Here is a 20827-nt window from a genome sequence, read left to right as displayed (position 1 = left end):
AATAAATAAGTAAATAAGAAAAAAACAGATAATTTTTTCCTAAATGTTGCTGTTCTTTGATGCTGCCTTGTAGAGATTTTCTGTAAAAACAAACATTCAGTCCGACGGACTAAAACGCACTGTGCGTATCACTGAAGTCTAATAAATGGCACGTCAGTGATAATCACCCTCATTGTGATGCAGATATTATTATCTTATTAAGTCAAGCATCAAACGCATTCTTGTTGATCAAATGGTTTAAAAAAACAAACCACAAAAAAAGGAAAATATGTTGAGAGAATTAATTTGACAGCGAGGTGTCGCGAAATTATGGGAAATGACAACGGCAGCATTTAACTATGACTGTCTCGATAGCGCTCACAAGTTGAGCATTTAACCAAACATAGTACTAACTTCTTCTACAGTGAAGAAAACCATTTTAACACCATCAATACCACAACACCAGCAAAGTCAATGCCTAAAAAAAAGTAAATCTAGTAAATCTTTCCTTGTTAGCTCGCTCTGCACTGGCATCAGTACTCACGAGCTTTCTCGGTAAAAGCTGTTGGATGGCCAAGCTGACAGCTATTGAGTGTGAGATGTGTGCAGTTCTACACACTCAAATTTTGACAGTTATGATTGCATGAGCCAGGAAAATGTGATGCACTGCATTTAGCCTTACTTCTCAGTGCGAAAGCACTTAAGCAGTCAAAATTGTGACTCTGGAAGTAATCGCATGATTTCTGGCACAGTTATGGCCAACGCCGAAGGCCCGTAATGGGCCAGGAGAAAAAAGTCTGTAATGTATGTGCATCTCCCTTAAACAACCAATTGTCTTATTTGCCATCATCTGCACCGGATAAGTGAGATAACAGTGGGAACACGTCGGCTAAACTACACATGCATATTGGTGTGCGTCTTTATGAGTACACTTGAGACAAACAAAATGAGGACATGCAACAACAAGGAAGTCAGAAACTCGACAGGGTGTCTTTAAGTCATGAATACACTTAACATCAAAGCACTCTACAAAAATAATCACTAAATTCAATCCCTCTTCATTTTCATGTACAGTCTTACAACATGTGATTGTTATGTTGCTCTATACACCTCGACACATTGATGTATTTCAGTCTTAAAACTTGCGCCCCAGAATACGAATGCCTTTTGTTTTTGTTGGACTCGGTTTAGTTCTGTGATACTGCTGATGACTGATATTGCCGCGAAACCGTGTTGGTGTATCTTTTATCTTCTGCTTCTTTTAAAGTCACGGATCAGTACACTTTCATAATAAATAAAAAGATCAGCTCAGAGTACTTTGAAAGTTTTTCTCTTTTTTTTTTTAACTCCCTAGCAAAATATGTAAGAGTCTTAAAAATTCTATTTCTTCTTGGATTTTTCTTTTTAAAGGGCTGGCTTGTACATCGAAGCTATAGTTTGAGCTTGAATCATGAAACACCTTTGGGCCTCTTTGGTTTAGACCTTCAGATAGTGTGTCTGTATACTGCACTTTTCAATCATAACTAGAAATGGCTGTGCAAAGTCTAACCGAAGCATTTTGCAATCCCAAATCCCATTCTCCTTCCTTCTCATCACGTATTTCATACCTCACTGGCTCCTGTATTAAAACATAATGTCTTTTGCATTTCACATCACTTTATTTTTATTTCACTGAACAAAGGTAGGCTCTGTTGCCATGGTGATTTCAATTACTTTCAAGTATTAGAAAAGGCAATCCCTCCAAGAAATTGGCAGGAAAGATGTTGTGCTGTATTAGGTTCATCGTTTTTTTTCCCTACACATTCCCCCCCCCCCCCCCCCCCACTACCGTTTAGACTGCATTGAACTTTGTTTTTGCGATGCAACTTCATAAGCTTGAGAATATAGCAACAAGTGAGAAGTTAATATGATGCGATAAGACACCTTATTAACTGTTTCAATACATCAAGGGGGCTTTTAGTTCAGGGGATTACTTGAACAAAAGCTTTCAAACACTTTGGCCGTGTTTATTATGAGTATCCACCCTTGTAGCAGTGTATATGTATGGCAGAAAATAAGGAAAATCATAATTTAATCGTATGTTGCCTCAAAATACAGCTGCTTACCAATACCCACATGGTATCACTTGCTTATCTCACTGTTGCTAACCCCTTATCCTGTGGTGTCTCACATTTTTCCCAGCTGGAGGAGCTTCAGTGGCCAGATGGGGAGCAGGAGGTGCCTATCTCTGTGTGCAGTCTGCCCTGCAAAACTGGAGAGAGGAAGAAGAAAGTAAAGGGCATGCCGTGCTGTTGGCACTGTGAGCTCTGCGATGGCTACCAGTACCAGTACGATGAAACTTCCTGCAGACTGTGTGCCTACGACATGAGGCCGGACTCCAATAGAACAAGCTGCCAACCTATCCCCATTGTCAAGCTGGAGTGGCATTCCCCTTGGGCAATTATCCCCGTCTTCCTGGCCATGCTTGGCATCATCGCCACCATCTTTGTCATGGCAACTTTCATCCGCTACAATGACACGCCTATCGTGCGGGCATCGGGCAGAGAACTGAGCTACGTCTTGCTAACTGGCATCTTCCTGTGTTACATCATTACGTTCCTCATGATTGCCAAGCCTGACGTAGCCGTGTGTGCCTTCAGGAGGATCTTTCTGGGCCTGGGCATGTGCATCAGCTACGCCGCACTGCTTACTAAGACCAACCGTATTTATCGGATCTTCGAGCAGGGGAAGCAGACAGTGACAGCCCCTCGCTTCATCAGCCCCACCTCCCAGATTGCTATCACTTCCAGTCTAATCTGCGTGCAGCTGCTGGGGGTGCTGGTCTGGTTTGCTGTTGACCCTCCAAATACTATCATCGACTACGATGAACAGAAAACCATAAACCCCAGGCTGGCCCGCGGAGTGCTCAAGTGTGACATCACAGACCTACAGATAATCTGCTCACTGGGTTACAGCATCCTGCTGATGGTGACCTGCACTATCTACGCTATCAAGACGAGGGATGTACCAGAAGACTTCAATGAAGCCAAACCCATTGGTTTTACTATGTACACAACTTGCATTGTCTGGCTGGCCTTCATCCCAATTTTCTTTGGCACAGCACAGTCAGCGGAGAAGGTTAGTCATTTCTTTCTCTCTCTTTGTCACCAGACTTCTCTTTTGTCTGTCTCTTTCTCCCTCCTCACACATTTCACTTTCATTTCTTTGGCCCCACTATCTCCAGTAGTGGAGTTAGGTTAATTGGTGAATCTAAATTGCCCATAGATGTGAATGCGAGTGAAAATGGTCTCTCTGTGTTAGCCCTGGCGACCTGTCCAGGATGTACCTTGCCTGTCGCCGTATGATAGCTGGGATAGGCTCCAGCCCCCCTGCGTCCCTGATAATGATAAGCAGAAGAGGATGGATGGATGGTTGGATTTCTTTGGCCCCGTTTTTATCTTGTTCAAACATATTCATGTGTGTGCATATTCGTGCAAACACACACATACATTTAGTGACTACGTGATTTATGGATTTCTTTTCTTTTTGAGTTCATATTTACATAGCTCAGACATTCAGGGGATAGACATGTAAAGACAAAGGAAGGGCTGATGGTAAGCACCAGAATCCTTGAATGCCTGAGAGGGATACACAAGGGGATGCTGGCAGCTCCAGATGCTATTATAGCTCTCATGCCTGGGGCCCAACATATACTACTATGCTTTATTCTGGAGAGGGAGACAAGCAGTTTGGGCAAGTGGAAAGGTGGAAGACCAGAACGATGAGGACCAAGAGAAGAAGGAATGCAGAGAGAAATGAGGGGGTAAATAGAAATTTGATTCAACACATTCCATCTCTTGACAGCTGCACTCTACTCAACAAAGCAGTTGACATTGTGTGCTACTGGAGTTGATTGAGAATATGACACTCCGACCTTCTCTGCTAGTCATTGCTTATCTGGCCAGCGCTGCACAGAATACAAATACGTTCATCCGCTGGATGCGCGTGCTTCTCAGCAGGCCCGTGAGTACGAGACGAAGCCAAGGAGAAGTTTTCCACTGACGGAATATCGATGCTGACAGGAAAGTGTTGCTAACCTAACCTTTTGAGAGGCACGCCGTTCAATATCCTTCCTGCTAAGCTACCACATGAGATGGATCAGAAGCTGATTTTCCTCATCTCAATTTGCTGCTGATTTCATAGATGAATTACACCCTCAGCAGCGATTAGGAGTTCATTATGTTACTTGCGGCGACTAGCGAAGCAGTAATGTGTTTATCTTTCCCCCTTATGCAGTTAACTCTTTCCTCGCACTGGATCATTGCCTCGCACACACCTCCTGTTCACACTGCAGCAGCTTGGCATAATGGCCTTTGAGGGTGCATTTCTGCTTACTCCCCAGCCACTGCTAGTGAGAAGTGCCCGAGCATGTCTTGATAAAATCCCTTGCAAAAGCTGCAGTAAAGTCAACTTGAAGGGATGCTAACTTTTCTGTCTTTTCAGCCGACTTATGCTTAAGTTTTCAGCCTGCTTTCCTCACATCTGTTTCTGCTTAAACTGTACTTACCGGCTCAAAGGATGCCTATATGATTACCTCCCTGTAAGTAATGTCAAAATACAGAAATAGTGTAATTAGGGGATTGGATTAGATCGGTGCCGTGTGTGTAATTGCTTGTGTTTAGATATGCGTGGAAATATACAATTGGCGGCTATATGAGTCTCAGCGTGACGCATTTGAGCGCATCCTCACTTTCTACCTTGCCCTGTTGTCTTTTCATGTGCAGATGTGGCCACGCAACCAGTCATATATGACTAATCTCTCTTTCAAATATCAAATGCTTTCTAATAATACCAGGCTGACATGACACCAGCTAATAATGCCTTTGACTCTTTGACCTAATGTTGTTTTGCAGCAGGAGTGGAATTTCTTAAAGCCCACACCATTTCCCACACCTGTGACACGCCCTCCCCGTGTTTGCCCATTCAGGCATTGTAGAGGAAAACCACGCAAAAACACTGTTAAAGATCACTGAGCATCTACTGTGCACCTGCATGTGCTCAGCCGGATACTCACCGCTCTCAAGTTAATTACTATGAGAGTCACCTGCATCCAGATCAAATCAGCATGAAACCTCTCCAGTTTATTACTTCAAAAAAGTGCATTGCAAATAAGGGTTTAAATATGTAAACGATGCATTATCTATTTACATATCTGTTAACCTGCGGATATTACCATTACAGCTACATGAATATTGGATAAATCCCACTTATTCTTGTGACATTTTGTTGACATATTAGAATCAAAGGTTTTTCCTGAGGGAAAATTAAGTTCACTTTTTATCACGGCATAAATTAGAAAATACTTTCACAGCCAGACTGATTTTTTTAGCTACCCGCAGATCGTATTGGGTTGGACTTCCTTTTGCCTTAAGAACTGCCATAATTCTTTGTGACATAAATTCAATAAGGTGCTGGAATCATTCCCCAGAGAATTTGGTCCATATTGACATGATAGTGTCAGCTGCACATCCATGATGTGTTTCCTCTTCCAAGGTGCTCTATTGGATTGAGATCTGGTAACTGTGGAGGTTATTTGAGCACAGTTAACTCGTTGTCATGTTCAGTAAACTTGTTTGAGATTATTTGAGCTTTGGGACATGGGTCAGATGGGCACACTGTGGTCATAAAAACTTGGACGCGATCAGCAACAATACTCAGGTAGTCTGTGGTGTTTAAACAATGCCCAGTCGGGACTAAGAACCCCAAAGTGTGCCAAGAAAACCTATCCAAACACAACTAGCAACCTGAACTGTTGATGGAAGGCAGGAAGCATCCATGCTTTCATGTTAAAGCAACATTTTTCCAATGTTCTCTTGTCCAGCTTTGGTGAGCTTGTGAAAATTGTAGCCTCGCTTTACCTGTAACTTAACTGACAGGAGCAGCACTCGTGTGGTCGTCTGCTGCTGTAGCCCATCTGCTTCAACGTTTGATATGTTGTGCATTCAGAGATGCCCTTCTGCATACTCTGGTTGCAATGAATGGTTATTTGAGTTATGGTTCTCTTCCTATCCATTTAAAGCAGTCTGACCGGTCTCCTCTGAGCTCTGGCACCAACAAAGCATTTTCTCCCTGAGAACTAACGCTCACTGGATATTTTCTCTTTTTCAGACCATTCCCTGTACACCCTAGAGATGGTTGTGTGGGAAAATCACAGTAAATCAGCAGTTTCTGAAATACTCAGACCAGCCTCCCTGGGAACAACAACCTTCCCACATTCAAAGTCACTTAAATCGATTTCTTCCACCATTCTGGTGTTCTTCAGCAGGTTGTCTTTACCGTGTCTAAATGACTAAATGCATTTGGTTGTTGTTGTGCAATTGTCTGATTAGATGTTTGCATCATCAAGCTGTTGAACACGTCTAACTAATATAGTGGCTGGTGATTTTATATGTTGTGAAAAGCTATACATTTTTATTTGAAACTGTTACATAGGTATAAACAGTTCAGGTAATAGATATGATAGGACTGATTCTTAAATGGCGCTTTTCTACTCTGCCGGAGCACCCAAAGCACTTTATACAATATGCCTCATTCACCCATTCACACAAGCGCTATTTTATATGCTTAACTGCTTCTATCTACCATTCAAACGCATTCATACTCCAGTGAATGCATCGGAGAGCAACTTATGATCTTGGGGTTATGATCTTGCCCAAGGATATTTGGCATGCAGACTGGAGGAGCCAAGGATCGAACCACCAACCTTCAAATAAGTAGATGACCTGCTTTACGTCCTGAGCTACAGACACCAAAAAAAAACAAAACAAAAAAAAGCTTTTTGCCTGAAGTGCCTCACCGTAAGTGTTTGCTCTGAGCAAAGGACTGATAAATAGATTTAATGTATTCTGCCAATAAACACAAGGGCTGGTGTTTAAACATAGAATATTTCTTGCAGTTCAGAAGAGTAGGACGATGATATAATGAAACGTTTATCCCGAGGCACTGAAACACTCTAATAAAACACCTACAAGACTCAGTCACGCTTAAAAGTGAACTCCATGTACTGGAAGCTTATATGCCTCAGTACATGTGTGGAAAACCTCTTAGGCTCTTGTAAGATGTCCCCTGTAATACATAAACTTCATGGGGACGGTTCGTCCTGACAAGCATCATTAACAATGACTAACTATGCTGCGGAAAACCTTTTCACTTCAGCTTTCAGCAGGTAAAATTGCATCTTCTAAAACTCCTGTCTCTCTGCAAACAGCGGCGTTTGACAGGAGTTGGATGTGACACTTAGTGCGGAGATGTGGAGTCTTTTGAAAATAATATGTGAAATTCCCCTGCCTATCACTTGTTTTATGCATGAAACCTTGAGTAGATTGCACCAGAGGCAGACTGCAGGCGAAAAGCTAAATGTGGTCAAGTCTAATGGAAAGAAAGAAAGGTTGTAGTTGTGATTTTAACTTTAGTCCATTATTTTTTATCAGGGAGAAGGGAGTGTGACATCAGTTTCACACTCTGTGCACAGTTAAGATGTGGAGTATTGCCATTACATATTGAAATGGGAAGACACAGAGGTGTGACCGAAGATGAAAGAATCTGCGAACATTACGAGCTAAATGAGACGGAGAGCGGAATTCACTTCATTTTATCTTGTCCTTCATATCATGATTTATGACAACCGTTGTATAAGAAATGTTAATCTTTCTGTTTTAGATGTGAGGCGAAATGAGAATGGAGCTTTAATTAAACGCCTTCTTCATAATGTTTTTGCATTTTCTTAATGCATTTCTAAAGCATGAGAACGCAGGGCAAAAGTGGCATATGGCTATATCAGAGACTGCGTTATATGGGTTACAGACTGCTAGATATGAATTTGGTCACATTTAAAACATTTGGCACTAATGGATGCAGAAGTAGTGTTTGATTTGTCTGGATTTATTTATGCCTTGGGTTTTAATGGGCCGTGCTCCTGTGTTTTTATATTTCCATAGTGAAATATATCCTTGAGCGTTATATTTGATGAGCCTTATGCGTACGTTTGTTTGAGCACTTACATCTAAGTCTGGATGATCCGGATGTTAGGTGACATTTGGCTTGTTGTGTCTAATAATCCCATGAAAGATGGGTCATATAAATGTCCAAACACAGAAATTAAAAATTCATGTATTTATTCATTCATGCAACACCGGGAGCTGCAAAGCAGAAGCTGCTCGTAGCTGTTGTGATACAAAGAAAAAATCACAAATGGAGAAAATAATGTAGGTTTTATGTATATTACCTTTTACACTTTTAAAGCTGGGCTACTGATTGATTGAAATCTTTGCAAGTCTTTGCTTGAAAAAACATGCACGCAAATTCCAATTGAATATAATCTAGAAGAACAGTCTGCCACTACTGCCTTGACATCATCTATATTGTAGGTGGGGAATAATTTATTTTTGTAATGTCAACCAGTCTCAGAGAAGTATCAAAACAATATGAACACATCGTTCATTATTTGTAGTTCCGCTATCATTTGGAATAAATATATAAAACACTATATTAGATTTTACCTGTTGTAATTCAGTTGAGATACTGTTCATGACAGATGCCATCCAGCCAGAGGCACTTGACTGCATTGCATTGTCACTGAGGAACTGTGTAATGCGCATTATCTCAGAGTATGTGATTAAAGTTTGATTGAATGTTGTCAAAACTGTTGTTGCTGACAGAATCATCGCTCTCAATGTCGAATTTTCTTCATTGTGAGGGAGCATCAGGCCGCGAGGAGCTGTGGAGGATCCTCAGCTTCTCCGCAGGCAGTGTGTGTTCTCCTCTAGTATCTTTTAATAGGCTTGTGATCATCAAACTTTACCAAAACCTGTCTCTCTCACAGATTATCTCTGTCTTTGGAACTCCTCTAAAAATTGGCCAAGGTTGAAATGATTTCCCAAATTCAAAAGTTTAAAAGAGACCTAATACTCTCATTTCCAGCACCATGCTTTTTATTCTTAGACTGCACTAGGGTAGCTTTGCATAATTCACAGTAAAAAGTTTCTTATTGATTTTATCCCGTGCCATTGTGCAGCCTCTTATTAAAGCCTCTTTTTGAAACAAGGCATTTTAGCTGTCCTCCATTTAGGGCCACCCTCCCCTTAAGCCATCTTTATTCCAATTGGCTGCCCCAGACAAACAGAAGGTTGGGTGGAATAGCTGTGGCTGAGGTGACCATATTAAGGATAGCTGCCCCTACTCAAAAAAAAGTAAATTATTACACATTACTAGTACATGCCTATGCTACAATATTGCTATGCCTTTGCTTGCAAAGCAATAGACTTGCTTATACTTACTTACTTACCCGCATGGAGAAAATTGAGGGAAATAAAGTGGGTCACTTTAGCCAGTTGCTCTGTGGTTGCTAGGCATGTATAATTCATCATTTGTGGATATAAATAAGATGTTATTGTCACGAAATTAAAATGATAGGATGCTTTCATAAGGTTTTGTAGGTGTACAAAGACTTTAACTTCATTGCTAGACGGTTGCCAGGCAACATGATGGCATTTTAATATATTGTACATATTTCAGCTTTTAGGGGTATAAATTCGATATCACTGTCATGAAAGAAAAATGATGCAATGTTTTCATAAGGTTTTATGGGTGCATAAATGCTATAAACTGGTGATGTTAGCCTATTGTGTGATGGTTGCTAGGAAACATGATGATCTTTAATCTCTGACATGGATAAGAACCTTCAAAACCTACCTGCGTGACAAGTTTGGTCACTCAAACTCCTGATCATGTAGGAGGAGTTTGCAAACTAACAAACACCTAGAGAGACTTAAATTATGGGTACTGCATTACATTAATTACTTAATTACTACCTGGAGAAAGTAAGGCACTACAATACTTGTTAGATTAATTTGTCGTTACTTTGTAACATGGCCTGACGTAAATTGTCACATAATAAATAGTAACGATATAAACTTTAGGCTACAAGTTCATACACTGACACAAATCCCTGTCCTAATCACAACACACAAGAGCAGTCCAAATGTAAATAACTACAGGTAGAAATGGAGGCTACAATGCTTCAAGCCTGTCAGCTCATCACTTTTTGGTTCCATGCTGAAGATGGTCTCTTGCTGCTGGGCTGGGGTAGGCGTTCACTCAGCTTTGTGTTAGCGTGATGTCTATGCAGATGCTTGCAAAGATCAAGTACTATGTGAGCATAAGCTGATCATTCCTACTGTCCTGGACAAAGTTGTAGCTTTATCACATTTTTGTCCTTTCATGCAATAAAAAGTTATAGACCGTTCCACCGTTTTCCTCCTCCATTCATATGAAGAGAAGTCAGCTAATTGCAGCAAGTACCTTCTTAATATCCATCCATTGTGCAGAGCACTGAAGAACCTTTGTAATGAAAGTAACAACATGACAAAAACATGGTGGTAACACTTTGTAAAGTGTTAGACACAGCCTCACTGAGAACTGTCTGAAACAGAGCAATTACAGCAGTTTGAAGCATGAGCTTCTGGTTCACAGGGATCACTTGCACATAGACGTTATTGTTTGAAACTTTGCCCTTGTTAAATCTATATGTGACAGAAAATAGGCAAAACACAATAACTCTGTTTTTTCAAAGTGTTTTATTCTTAGTCGTGTAGGACTTAAATTATGTCACTTTGAATTTTTGGCTTCTTGGGACAAATTTTCCTGCCGACACACGTGATGGATCCTGAACGCTGTATTTTGACAAATCATGTCAAGGAAACATCAAAAATTATTTCCTCTAATTGTTGTGACAATTCCTTACCATCTCTGCCACATGCAGAGTGTATTATCGGTCACAGCTTCTTAATCTGCCAATCATGAATACCAGAAATGGGAATCTCCTGTACAGAGTTGAAAAGAAGCAAAGGCCATCAACATACAGAGCTACAATACAGAATCAGGCTTTGGAGCACAAAGCCAGACAGAGTTATTCATGACACGAGCCAGGATAGAAAGTAGGCCACCCCAAACAACAAGAGACATCCAGGTAGTTGAGGGGAGACTGCAAATCCCCTGGATTCATTATTGAAGGCATTCTCTAACGGGGCAGAGAGCATCCTAATTGTCATTTACTGAATCAAGTTCTTATCACTGTGTGCATTTATAGTACTCATCCATACACAATTAAATTGCCTTTGCAGTAAGTATGTCCCTGGTGGGTATAATTATGAGAATTATGCTCAACAGCTTTTTGTCTAAATAGTAGAAACATCGTCTGTTGTGACTGAATGTTGGCATTTGGCTTGTCAGTGAGATGTAAAATTCAAAAGCACCCGTTTGATTCCTGATGAGCGCGTTAATAAATCATTACGGTGGTTATAAATAGTAAGTTGCCAAGCAGTTGTGAAAATGCCTTCATGTATTTATTTATGTTAAAGCAACAGAAGCTAATTATGACTGTTCTGCGACAAGCAAAGCATTTGAGTGGCGGGTACGAATTTGGGTCAAGCTCACAGAGATGCACAATGGAAAAACCCTGTCTCTGCGGTTAGAGATGGTTAGAAAAAGGATTTGTTTTGGTGTGCTTATGTGCCTGTGTGTGTGCGGGCATGTGTATTAGAAAGCATGAAAGCCCACATACCTACACATGCTTTGTGTGTGCGTATGAGCGCACAAAGTGCCTATTACAGCTTATTGTGAGCCTGCTCCCGAATCAGCTCTCCTGCATGGTCAATAAATCAGTTGTGATAGGGTCAGCATTGCAGACTCTTTGCTATCAGAATCTCATTAAAAGCTTATTCCAGGCATCTTTAGTTTGCTTGCACCAAACTCTGTAGTGTTGCTATGGATACCAGACAGGTTACCATCTACCAAACATGGAAGCGCAGCAGCACAGGCTGAAGATTCTCTGGCGATTATGTTTGATGCCACGTGCGCTGTCCCACAACGCTTTGACTCGTGGCCCCAAAAAAATCTAGTCATGAGCCCTGCAAATTTGCAGCTGAAACGACATTCCCCCAGCCCAGAGTGACAGGGAACAGAGTGCGCTGAGAGTACTGTGATATTCATACAGTTATTAATGCATGGTGTACCAGCCAGATCGTTGCTTCTGATGCTGCTTCACAGAGAAACAGGAGGGTATGGAGGCAATTGAGTGCACTGGTGTGTTGATGATATCAGGCATCTGAATGATTTTTGGAGATTAGAAGACAAAGGCATGACTAGCATGGAAATGAGTGAAAGAAATTACCGTTTCTGAATATTTACCAAGAAAGATTGTATGCAAATGGTGACATTTCCTCCTCTCACTGATTCACTGAGCATTTTGCTTCTCCACAGACACGCTGTGGTGGATAATGTGTTTACAATCGTACCCTCTCCTAGTGCACATTACCAGTGACTGACTGAATGGCAGTATGTAAGTGACATCTGATGCTTTCAAGGGCAGTAGATTAGAGAGGAGGCTATGGTGATCGGCTCTTCAAACAATAATGTCCCCTCTTGAAGTGATTATTTCTCCTCCAAGACCCTTAAATGAAACAAAGAGCTCTTAAATGTCCTCTGATTTACCGACTTCACCACCTCAAAAATCACTAGATTCTAATGAAGTCAGTGTTTAAAATTTGCAATCCCTACACGATCTGGGTTATGCAAGCTCACAATTACAGGCTGACAGTGTGAAAGGTGTTATGCAACGACTGAAAGGGAATGTCATGTTGGATGCATTTGAGAGAATGTACCTGTGTTCATGTCACGGGAGTCCAATGAATGATCCTAGCACTTACCGCACTGACAGCCTTTCTCGGGCTGCATTCCGCTGTGTGCAGAGCTGCAGAAAGATAAATGTAGACTTTCTGTGTGCTGAAAATGTACTGTTCTTAGTGCATACATGTTCTTTTATTGTACTCTCAGAGGAATATACATTAAAGTGGGCCTGGTAATAGAATTTGCTAGTGGGAGAAGTAGGGCTCGGATTGCTTGAGCGGTGAAATAAAACAGCTCGTATAAAAGGAAAAGAAAGGTGGCTTCAATATGTCATGGACAGCTTCTCATCTGACAGTGTGGTCCATCAATCTAGAGTGAAAAAAGTCAACAGGCTGGCAGGAATGAGGGCAAGGAAGGATATTTGTTGGTGATTCTTCTGCTGTTGTCATTAATACGCTTGAACCGTCTTTGACTTGAGTGAGTAGCTGCAGGTCAGGCTTTAATAAATGCTTCTAGATCATGTACTAAACGCATGAGTGCTCTTTTGCTCATAGCAACACATAGCAAATGCCCGGATCACCTACTTATCTCTTAATAATAGTAGGTTATCAAACCAAGAATTGTATAATTGTGGGAATTCAGTATTAAAAAATATGTTCCTATAAAACTATAAACGTTTTTAATGACTAACATCATGGCTCCTTCTGCAGAAAGGTTAACCACAAAGACTCAGAAAATGGCAACAAACAATGTAATGTATCTTCCGGATGCTGAGATTTTGTTATTGGGCAGTGGCTATTATTAGGTTTTGCCTCATCACTTCGCTCAGCAGTGTGACTGCTCTTTAATTGGCAACAGATGTTTAGCCATCATCGCTGTCTTGTTTCTAATTTTTCTTTATAAGTGTTTAAATGCTACTCCTAACATATTTATCTGCCTCATAGAGCAGCCAAATCAAAGCTGATACCACACACAAAGGAGCTACCCATTTTGATTATGTCTGCTGCTATTCTATTCTTTATTAAAATCACTCTTCACCTGTCTCTGCTTACTTACAGCTGTACATTCAGACAACCACCCTGACCATCTCTATGAACCTCAGTGCCTCAGTAGCACTGGGCATGCTCTACATGCCCAAGGTGTACATCATTATCTTCCACCCTGAGATGAACGTCCAGAAGAGGAAGCGCAGCTTCAAGGCTGTAGTCACAGCTGCCACAATGTCATCACGTCTGTCCCAGAAGCCCAACGAGAGGCCCAATGGAGAGGCAAAGACTGAGCTGTGTGAGAACCCCGCTGCTGACCCCATGAGTAAGTAATCTGGCGTGGCGTTTTTAGCCAACATGCAATAAAACAGAGAAGCTTGCACAGTTTTTAACATTTGTAAGCAGGATGCAGACTATTAATAAACAGTTTACTGCACTCTATAATCATGAATACGTACACAAACTTTTTTAAGTGTTAATGTCCAGGACTTACTGTGTGGACATCCTGCAAAACTCAGACTCTCTGAGATTAAAATTCTTAATTCATGACTAAAGTCATGTGATATTCTCTGAGGCTAAACTTGTAAAACTTTAAAACATCACATGAGAAAATATATATATATAAAAAAAACAGCCCTCATTTTCACTAGGTTGAACCAGCTGCATCACACCTCAGAGGCCAGCACAGAGGGAATGCCAAAAGTGCAGAGTAGTAAGAGACACGCAGCAGTAACTCTTTCACAAAAACAACCTCCCCATCAGATCAGTGTGTGGTGTTCTCCTGGCAGTGTCTCTTCAAAGCATAGATGCTTCCAATCATGTAGCAATTCTGTCCTGACCTAAGTATTTCCTGATTGCAAAGTATAATTTGATAAAGTCTACCACTGCAGGCACAATGCATGGCAACCAGTAATTGGAATTTCTTTTTTCTTGCTCATATATGACTTTAATCTGGAAAAAAATAAGATTTTATCTTTGAATATAAAACCCTTGCCTAAGCTCTGTTTTCTACTTTTGTAAGCTACAATAATGCTAATATTGTTTTTCTATACAGGCTGAATGTGGACGTAGAGTATTACCAGAGGACTGCTAGAAATACACATTTGAATTTTTATTTTCACACTTTTAAAGACCAATACATTGTAAAAAAAAAAAAATGCTTGTACTTTAGTACAACACTTTAGTTAGACATAAGCTTAACCTATGAACAATCCAATCTACAAACACATCCATTTGTGTCCACAGTGAGCCTTTAATATTAAAAATAGTCCCTTTATAGCCATGAGAAATGATACAGACCATAAAGATGACCCAGGAGCTGAGATCTACATCTGTATAATAGATGTAAATTTTCCCGAGACACATAAATGAGATCTTTTTAGTCTTTTTTTCAATCTTTTTTCCTTTCTTGTACTAGAAAGCCCATTCCACTGGTTTAATAGGATGGTGACTTGGTTAAAGTGATGTATAATGTCCCTTAAAAAGGACCCAGTTATCTTGTATCCTGATTAATAGTTCGACCTTTAGGCCAGCTGCATGGCAGGGAACATGAGAGATGGGGGCACTTGCCCTCTGAAGAGATTTCAAGCAGCAGGGCTTTGTCGACGGGAATGGAAGGAGATTATCTGTCCCTGTTGCTGTGTGTTACTCATACCACCCTTCATCTAAAACAGTAAGCGTGATCCTGTTAGCAGAGAGAAAGCTGGGTATTAGTACGTGAGTGGGGAGGCCTACATATTTCCATAGTTAGGTGATATGGTGTTTGTTGTGGGTGAGAAACATCAACATGAGAAAGAGTTTTTTAAGCCCTTTAAAGAAGAAAGACTGCAAAGGCAGAATTCTAGGCCAGCGTTGCCATGGAAGCTTTTTGCTCATCTCTAGTTGTCAGGACGAAGACAGTGAAGATTGACAGCTCATGCAAATCACACATCACAGCTTCCAAAGACCTCTTCTCCCACAACACTTCTAATCACACAGAGTGATCATGGCACCCACAGGTGCACCAGCCCCACAACCCCTCTCTGGATTATGCCTCTGAGATCACAGATTTTCCTGGGAATTTCTCCAAACAGCCAACAGTTGTCACACTCATCTGTCATGAGCAGAATGAGCGTGTGGGTCTGTGACTGAGTGTGCTTCTCAATGTGTGTATCATTGTGTGAGTCGAAAGTGTGAGTTATGCGCATAAGTCAGAGTGCTGATGCAAGCGTATCAGGGGATGGGGAGCACATCTTTGCCTGTCACACATGTGGCTCTTTGAGTAAATAGGGGTGAAACCTTGGCATCTGTTGCAGCAGCACATCAAAAGTCCCCAAGCAGGGCATGCGGTCTGTGTAAGACCCTCCCAAAAGTGCCCCCTATCTTCTGCTCTGTGTTTCTCTCACCTTCTGTCTCTCCAACATGAATATCTTCTCGCCTTTTCTCCCCTCGCTGCATGCACTCTCCTCCTCTTGCCCTTCTTTTTTTAGCAACATTGGAACTGACATTTATTAATGGCGAATTTATGTGCATGACCGCCCTGAAACCTGAACTGCGCCTCGACCATCCCGGGAGAATGTCCGTCAATTCCTGTAACCATCGGAGTGCCAAATCCTTCTTTTCAGGGGCCCCTTATGGAATGATTCAAACTGATTTATAGGGTTTAAGAGCATTAGCAGTTCTGCAGATTTACATTGATATTGATACGGTGTAATATCATCATGATTACACCTCTCGGAGAAGAGGCTTCGCCCTGAAATGTCGGATTGATTCACTGTCCCGTTACATTTTTCCCAACAGGCATGTGTGCGAATGCCTTAATGCTTCTCTGACTGATTTCATTTAATTAACAATGAAATCTGTAGTCGGAAAACACAACTTAACAAATGGAAGAACCAAAAGGAAGAAGAGTTATGGGAGGCTTTAATATTAAAAATTTGGATGATAGAGAGGATTTGTCTGAGCCAATTTCTATTACAACTAACTAGAATCACAGACGTTAGAAGATTCATGCTCTGGATTTTTTAAAAATACTTCTTTATATGGAAATAAAATGTATATTAGTTCATCAATTTAGCTCTCTTTTCCATTAAGCCAACTTTCTTCTGATTGGCTGCTGCTCACAAACAGAAAGTTTGTATAGCAGGCGAATGTGACTTTTATCATATCTCATAGAAGACTTTATTATTTGAAACTCTGGCCATATCTAATATGAGAATTCAGCATTTTAACTGTATATATGTGACAGCAATTAAGGAAAAGCATAATACTTTAGGTCCCTTTAAAGGAAAATGAGCTTTGAGGATATGGCAGCCACAGATGGATGACTTGCTCACATAACTAATGTTACTGTCACACTACAATGCAACCAAAATTACTGCAGTGAACTTGCGATCTTGTTTTCTTTAAACTGGTTTCTTCAAGGATGGGAACCAGGTCTGCAACCAAGCTGTAGTCTTCAAAACAACTTTGGTGCATCAAGATAAAACACAATCGATCAGCTTTCAGTTTGCAAATGAATGTGGTCAGGTTGGTAATTACATGCAATCTGCAATTCTGTTGCCATCTGTATAGACAGAAATTCACATTAACTACTTACTTCAGGTCCAGACATAACCTAACAGAACTGCGATTTAACTGCAAGATGATACAGGTGCTATGGGGATATAGCTAGAATACAACCAGTTGAGTCTTTACTGCAAAGGGACACATCGCATGCAAGTTGTACAGACTAGCTCAGATTGTTTGTGCTAGCTAGATGTGATGGTCTAATAAGTCTACGTTTATAAATTAGACGGCAGTAGTTTGCAACACTTCACCAGTCCGTCTGAGAGTGACAGGAATCAGTCCGAGGCAGGTTGACAGGTTGCTTTCACCCCGAGGCGGCCTGTGCAGTCGAAAACGGTCACAAAGAGGCTGACGCCGTTGCACGCTTAATCTTTGGGGTACCAGCTGCACCGGGCAACCACCAGTTTTTCCTAGTCACATGGAGGTCGCTGTCCTATTTTTACTCTAGTGTGACTGAACCAAAAACAATGTCATCAAGAAGTGGAAAAAAGACAGCTTGGATTTGAAAGCTCCAGGGTCAGTTGCTTGTACACAGCAGAAACCAAAATACAAGCCTTTAGAAGAGTTACATAATTTTTCTTCATCTATAAATTTGCATACATTTGTACTGATCTGTTTTTAATTCAGCTTTTTGGTTTGGTTTTTAGCTTACTGCAGTTGCTGTGTGTGTGGGGGGGGGGGGGCGGGGGGGGGGGAGTACAGGGGTGGAAGTAAAACTTCTATGTTTTAATCAGATTTGAACAGTTATTCTACACATGCAGTTTTTTTCCGTCCCAGTGACCAGTGAAATTAAAGTTAATTTACATAATCCTTCAAACGGCCCACTTAAATGAGGCGTTTCAGGAGGACTGCAGAATGGCGAGACTTGCTTCTGGAAGGGCTTTGTTAGAGTTACGTGCCTAAACCCTGAGCTGACCGCTCCCCATAAATATGATACATAGAAATTGGGAAGTGATTAGTTATTATCCCCGGCGGAACCTTCCCAGGGATGCTGGGGTCGCGGAGGGGTTAGGCAACAGGCGGTGATGGAGGGCAGCGGCGGTGGCACTGATATGTAAGAGGCAGAGGGAGCGAGGGGGAATTTGCAGCTTAAATAGACTATCAAATTGGGAGGGTGTGACTGGTACTGTATGAGCTATGTGTTGGATGTTTAAAGATGTTACATGTGAATGATGCAGCGCAGCTTGAGCTGCCTCCATTTATGTTAACCCCTTAGATCAGGTCATGATTAATGCACACAATGTATGCTCTACTCTGGTGCAGATCATAAACAGAGAAGTCGGATTCTTAAAAAATGCATGCGGTTCAAAAGGTTTTAGTATCAAACCTAAAAACGCACACAGAAACATCTTACTTAAAAAATAAATAAATAAATAAAAATCTTCCTGACTATGTTTACCAGCAAGATTCTGTTGTACATTTACTAATGTTTTATTCATCATACTTCCCGGCCAAGACTACAAAATGCAGCTGTAAAGAAATGGTGCGACTTTAATTGCATAGCCCATGGGAGATGGTCGCCATAGCAACATTAAAGTAGTAGAATAGCAATGACTGTGATTAAGAAAATGCACAAACAGGACAACAAGCCTGCAGATACACATATCCTCCTACTTGTCATTGCTCTACGGACTACATTCACATTACCCTAGCCCATTCTTCACAGTATGACACTCTGCTTAAATGTCACTGTAAGCCAAAGAGAAACCACAACTCCAGATTTTATTCCTACCATAAAACAGACAAGCCAGGATGACCTCAGTTTGCAAAAAAAACTTTCACTTTGAAGGTCTGAAGCTCAAAGTGGTTCTCGATATACAGCAGGACACACAAACAGAAACTGCACACAGGCACGCAGCCACATTCTGATACGTTTCCATGGCAATCCAGACTGGGATCGCGTTGCATGCCCCAGCATTTGTTCGGTGCCCACTTGTGTGGTGTTTGTGTTTTTTATCACTAGTTAACGTCTGAAAATAGAATCTAAGGCTTTGCATGGGGGCATTGTGAGTTGAAATGATACACGAGGCCTGGAATTTGTTTCTACTGATTGCACACAGCTGGCGATAAGAATGCACTGCACAGCAGGAAGGAGGATGACGATGTGTATTTACCTTTGAAAAGATGCTTTCTTTTCCATTCTTCTGTTTATATTTTAGCTGTGCTTAAAGTAAATCTTTATCTTTTTTTTCTCTCTTCATATTTCACTTTGATTTCAGGTCAAGCAACAAAGAAAACATATGTGAGTTACAACAACCTCAGGATCTGATCTTCTTGGAAACGAATACTGTATGTCCTTTATCTGTGATTGAAAAGAGAGCTGTAGAGAAGCAGAGAAAGACAGACAGAGGCATCCCAGCACCACCTGCAGTACCTATGCACTCCAGGACTATGGATTGCATCCAACTTTCATCCAGACATGATGCATGAGTCCTGACAGAGACTAGCACGGCTTTAGGCCTGTGTGGCTGGGTCAAGCCTCCAGAACCAAACTGTAGGTTTTTGGGTTTTTTAAAACTTGTGTCATGGCCCCACCCCCACCCCTTCTCTCGCTGACGGAGATCAACATGCCTGCTAAACAGGGGGCCACCGTGAATAAGGACAAATGCAGAAAAGGACACTGGATCTGCTTTCAAGATATTTTCTTTTAAAATGTCATTAAAGCCATATTCTCTTGGGGTTCCCATTATTGGATTTCTGTTTGTATTGTTTCTAAGTGATTTCTTTTTCTCCTGTGCCTCTTATTTCTTGAAATTGATTTAATAACCTTAAACAGCAAGCTCTGCCACATACAGTAATTTATTTTAATTAATTCAAATCAGTTCCAGATGATTCTTATGTTAGAGTGATGGGCATTGTAAGTATATATTATTTTTTTTGTAAATATCTGAGAGTATTTTCATGTTTGGAGTAAAACAATAGATATCCAGTCTTTGTTCTGTTGGATTTGAATGGTTATGAAAAGCACCACAAAGTGTTCACTTTGCATGTGCCAATGTATGTTTGTTCTATTTGATGTAAACTTGAAGAAAAAAAAGGGGAAAAAAAAATAAATAAATAAACATAAATTCTGAAAATGATAATAAGCTTCAGCATCCTTCTGCTGCTCGTTTTCTTTACCAGAAGTGAACTTCACTGAGTGACAGAATATGGCTTTAATCTGTTGTTGAACTGACCTTCCCTGTATCTGCAAAAGCATGTTTGTTTTATTTAGTTTCACACTGGGTATATTATGCCTAATTATGGTGTGGGAAACATTAATATCAGAGCAATCTTGCAAGTATGTTGTGATGTCTGTCAAATTATGGACGTGTAATAAAATCATTTTGTTATCTTTTATACAATGAAACCAGACAGCATATCATAGTTATTTCTGTGCGTGCGGAAATGTGTGAGTTTGCACGAGAGACTTGGACTAGACTAAAGTCCAAAAGTGGCGTACAAGTGCAATCAGGCGTCGTGTTGTTTATACTGTAGGCTTGCGTAGCTGATGGAAATGTTTGGTGCTCGTACACCGAGGAGCTGGGACCTCTGCGAGAGAAAACGATGTCCACTTGCTGACTTCCTTACTCGCCCGTTTGCTCCTCTTCCCGCACCAACACCCCTCCCGAGTCTCACCGCCAATCCCCCACATGAATAATGTAACATGTCAG

At 41.0% G+C, this 20827-nt stretch overlaps 1 protein-coding gene across 3 annotated transcripts in view; it reads left to right on the top strand.

Annotated features, from left to right (window-relative positions):
- LOC146494637 (metabotropic glutamate receptor 7-like) overlaps positions 1-20523 on the top strand; it is a 77203-nt gene extending 56680 nt beyond the window's left edge. For 2 of the 3 annotated variants that reach the window (XM_085144544.1, XM_085144543.1), the window contains 3 exons: positions 2161-3096; positions 13701-13953; positions 19394-20523. In XM_085144544.1, the coding sequence (XP_085000670.1) occupies positions 2161-3096; positions 13701-13953; positions 19394-19443 (1239 nt within the window). In that variant the 3' untranslated portion in view covers positions 19444-20523. Of the gene's footprint in view, positions 1-2160; positions 3097-13700; positions 13954-15419; positions 15425-19393 lie in introns of all 3 variants that reach the window. The other variant, XM_085144545.1, reaches the window with a different exon arrangement.
- The last annotated feature ends 304 nt before the right edge of the window (positions 20524-20827 follow it).

This window comes from Neolamprologus multifasciatus, chromosome 20 (genome assembly GCF_963576455.1).
Source record: "Neolamprologus multifasciatus chromosome 20, fNeoMul1.2, whole genome shotgun sequence".
NCBI lineage: Eukaryota > Metazoa > Chordata > Actinopteri > Cichliformes > Cichlidae > Neolamprologus > Neolamprologus multifasciatus.
This window is presented reverse-complemented; position numbering and strand designations above follow the sequence as displayed.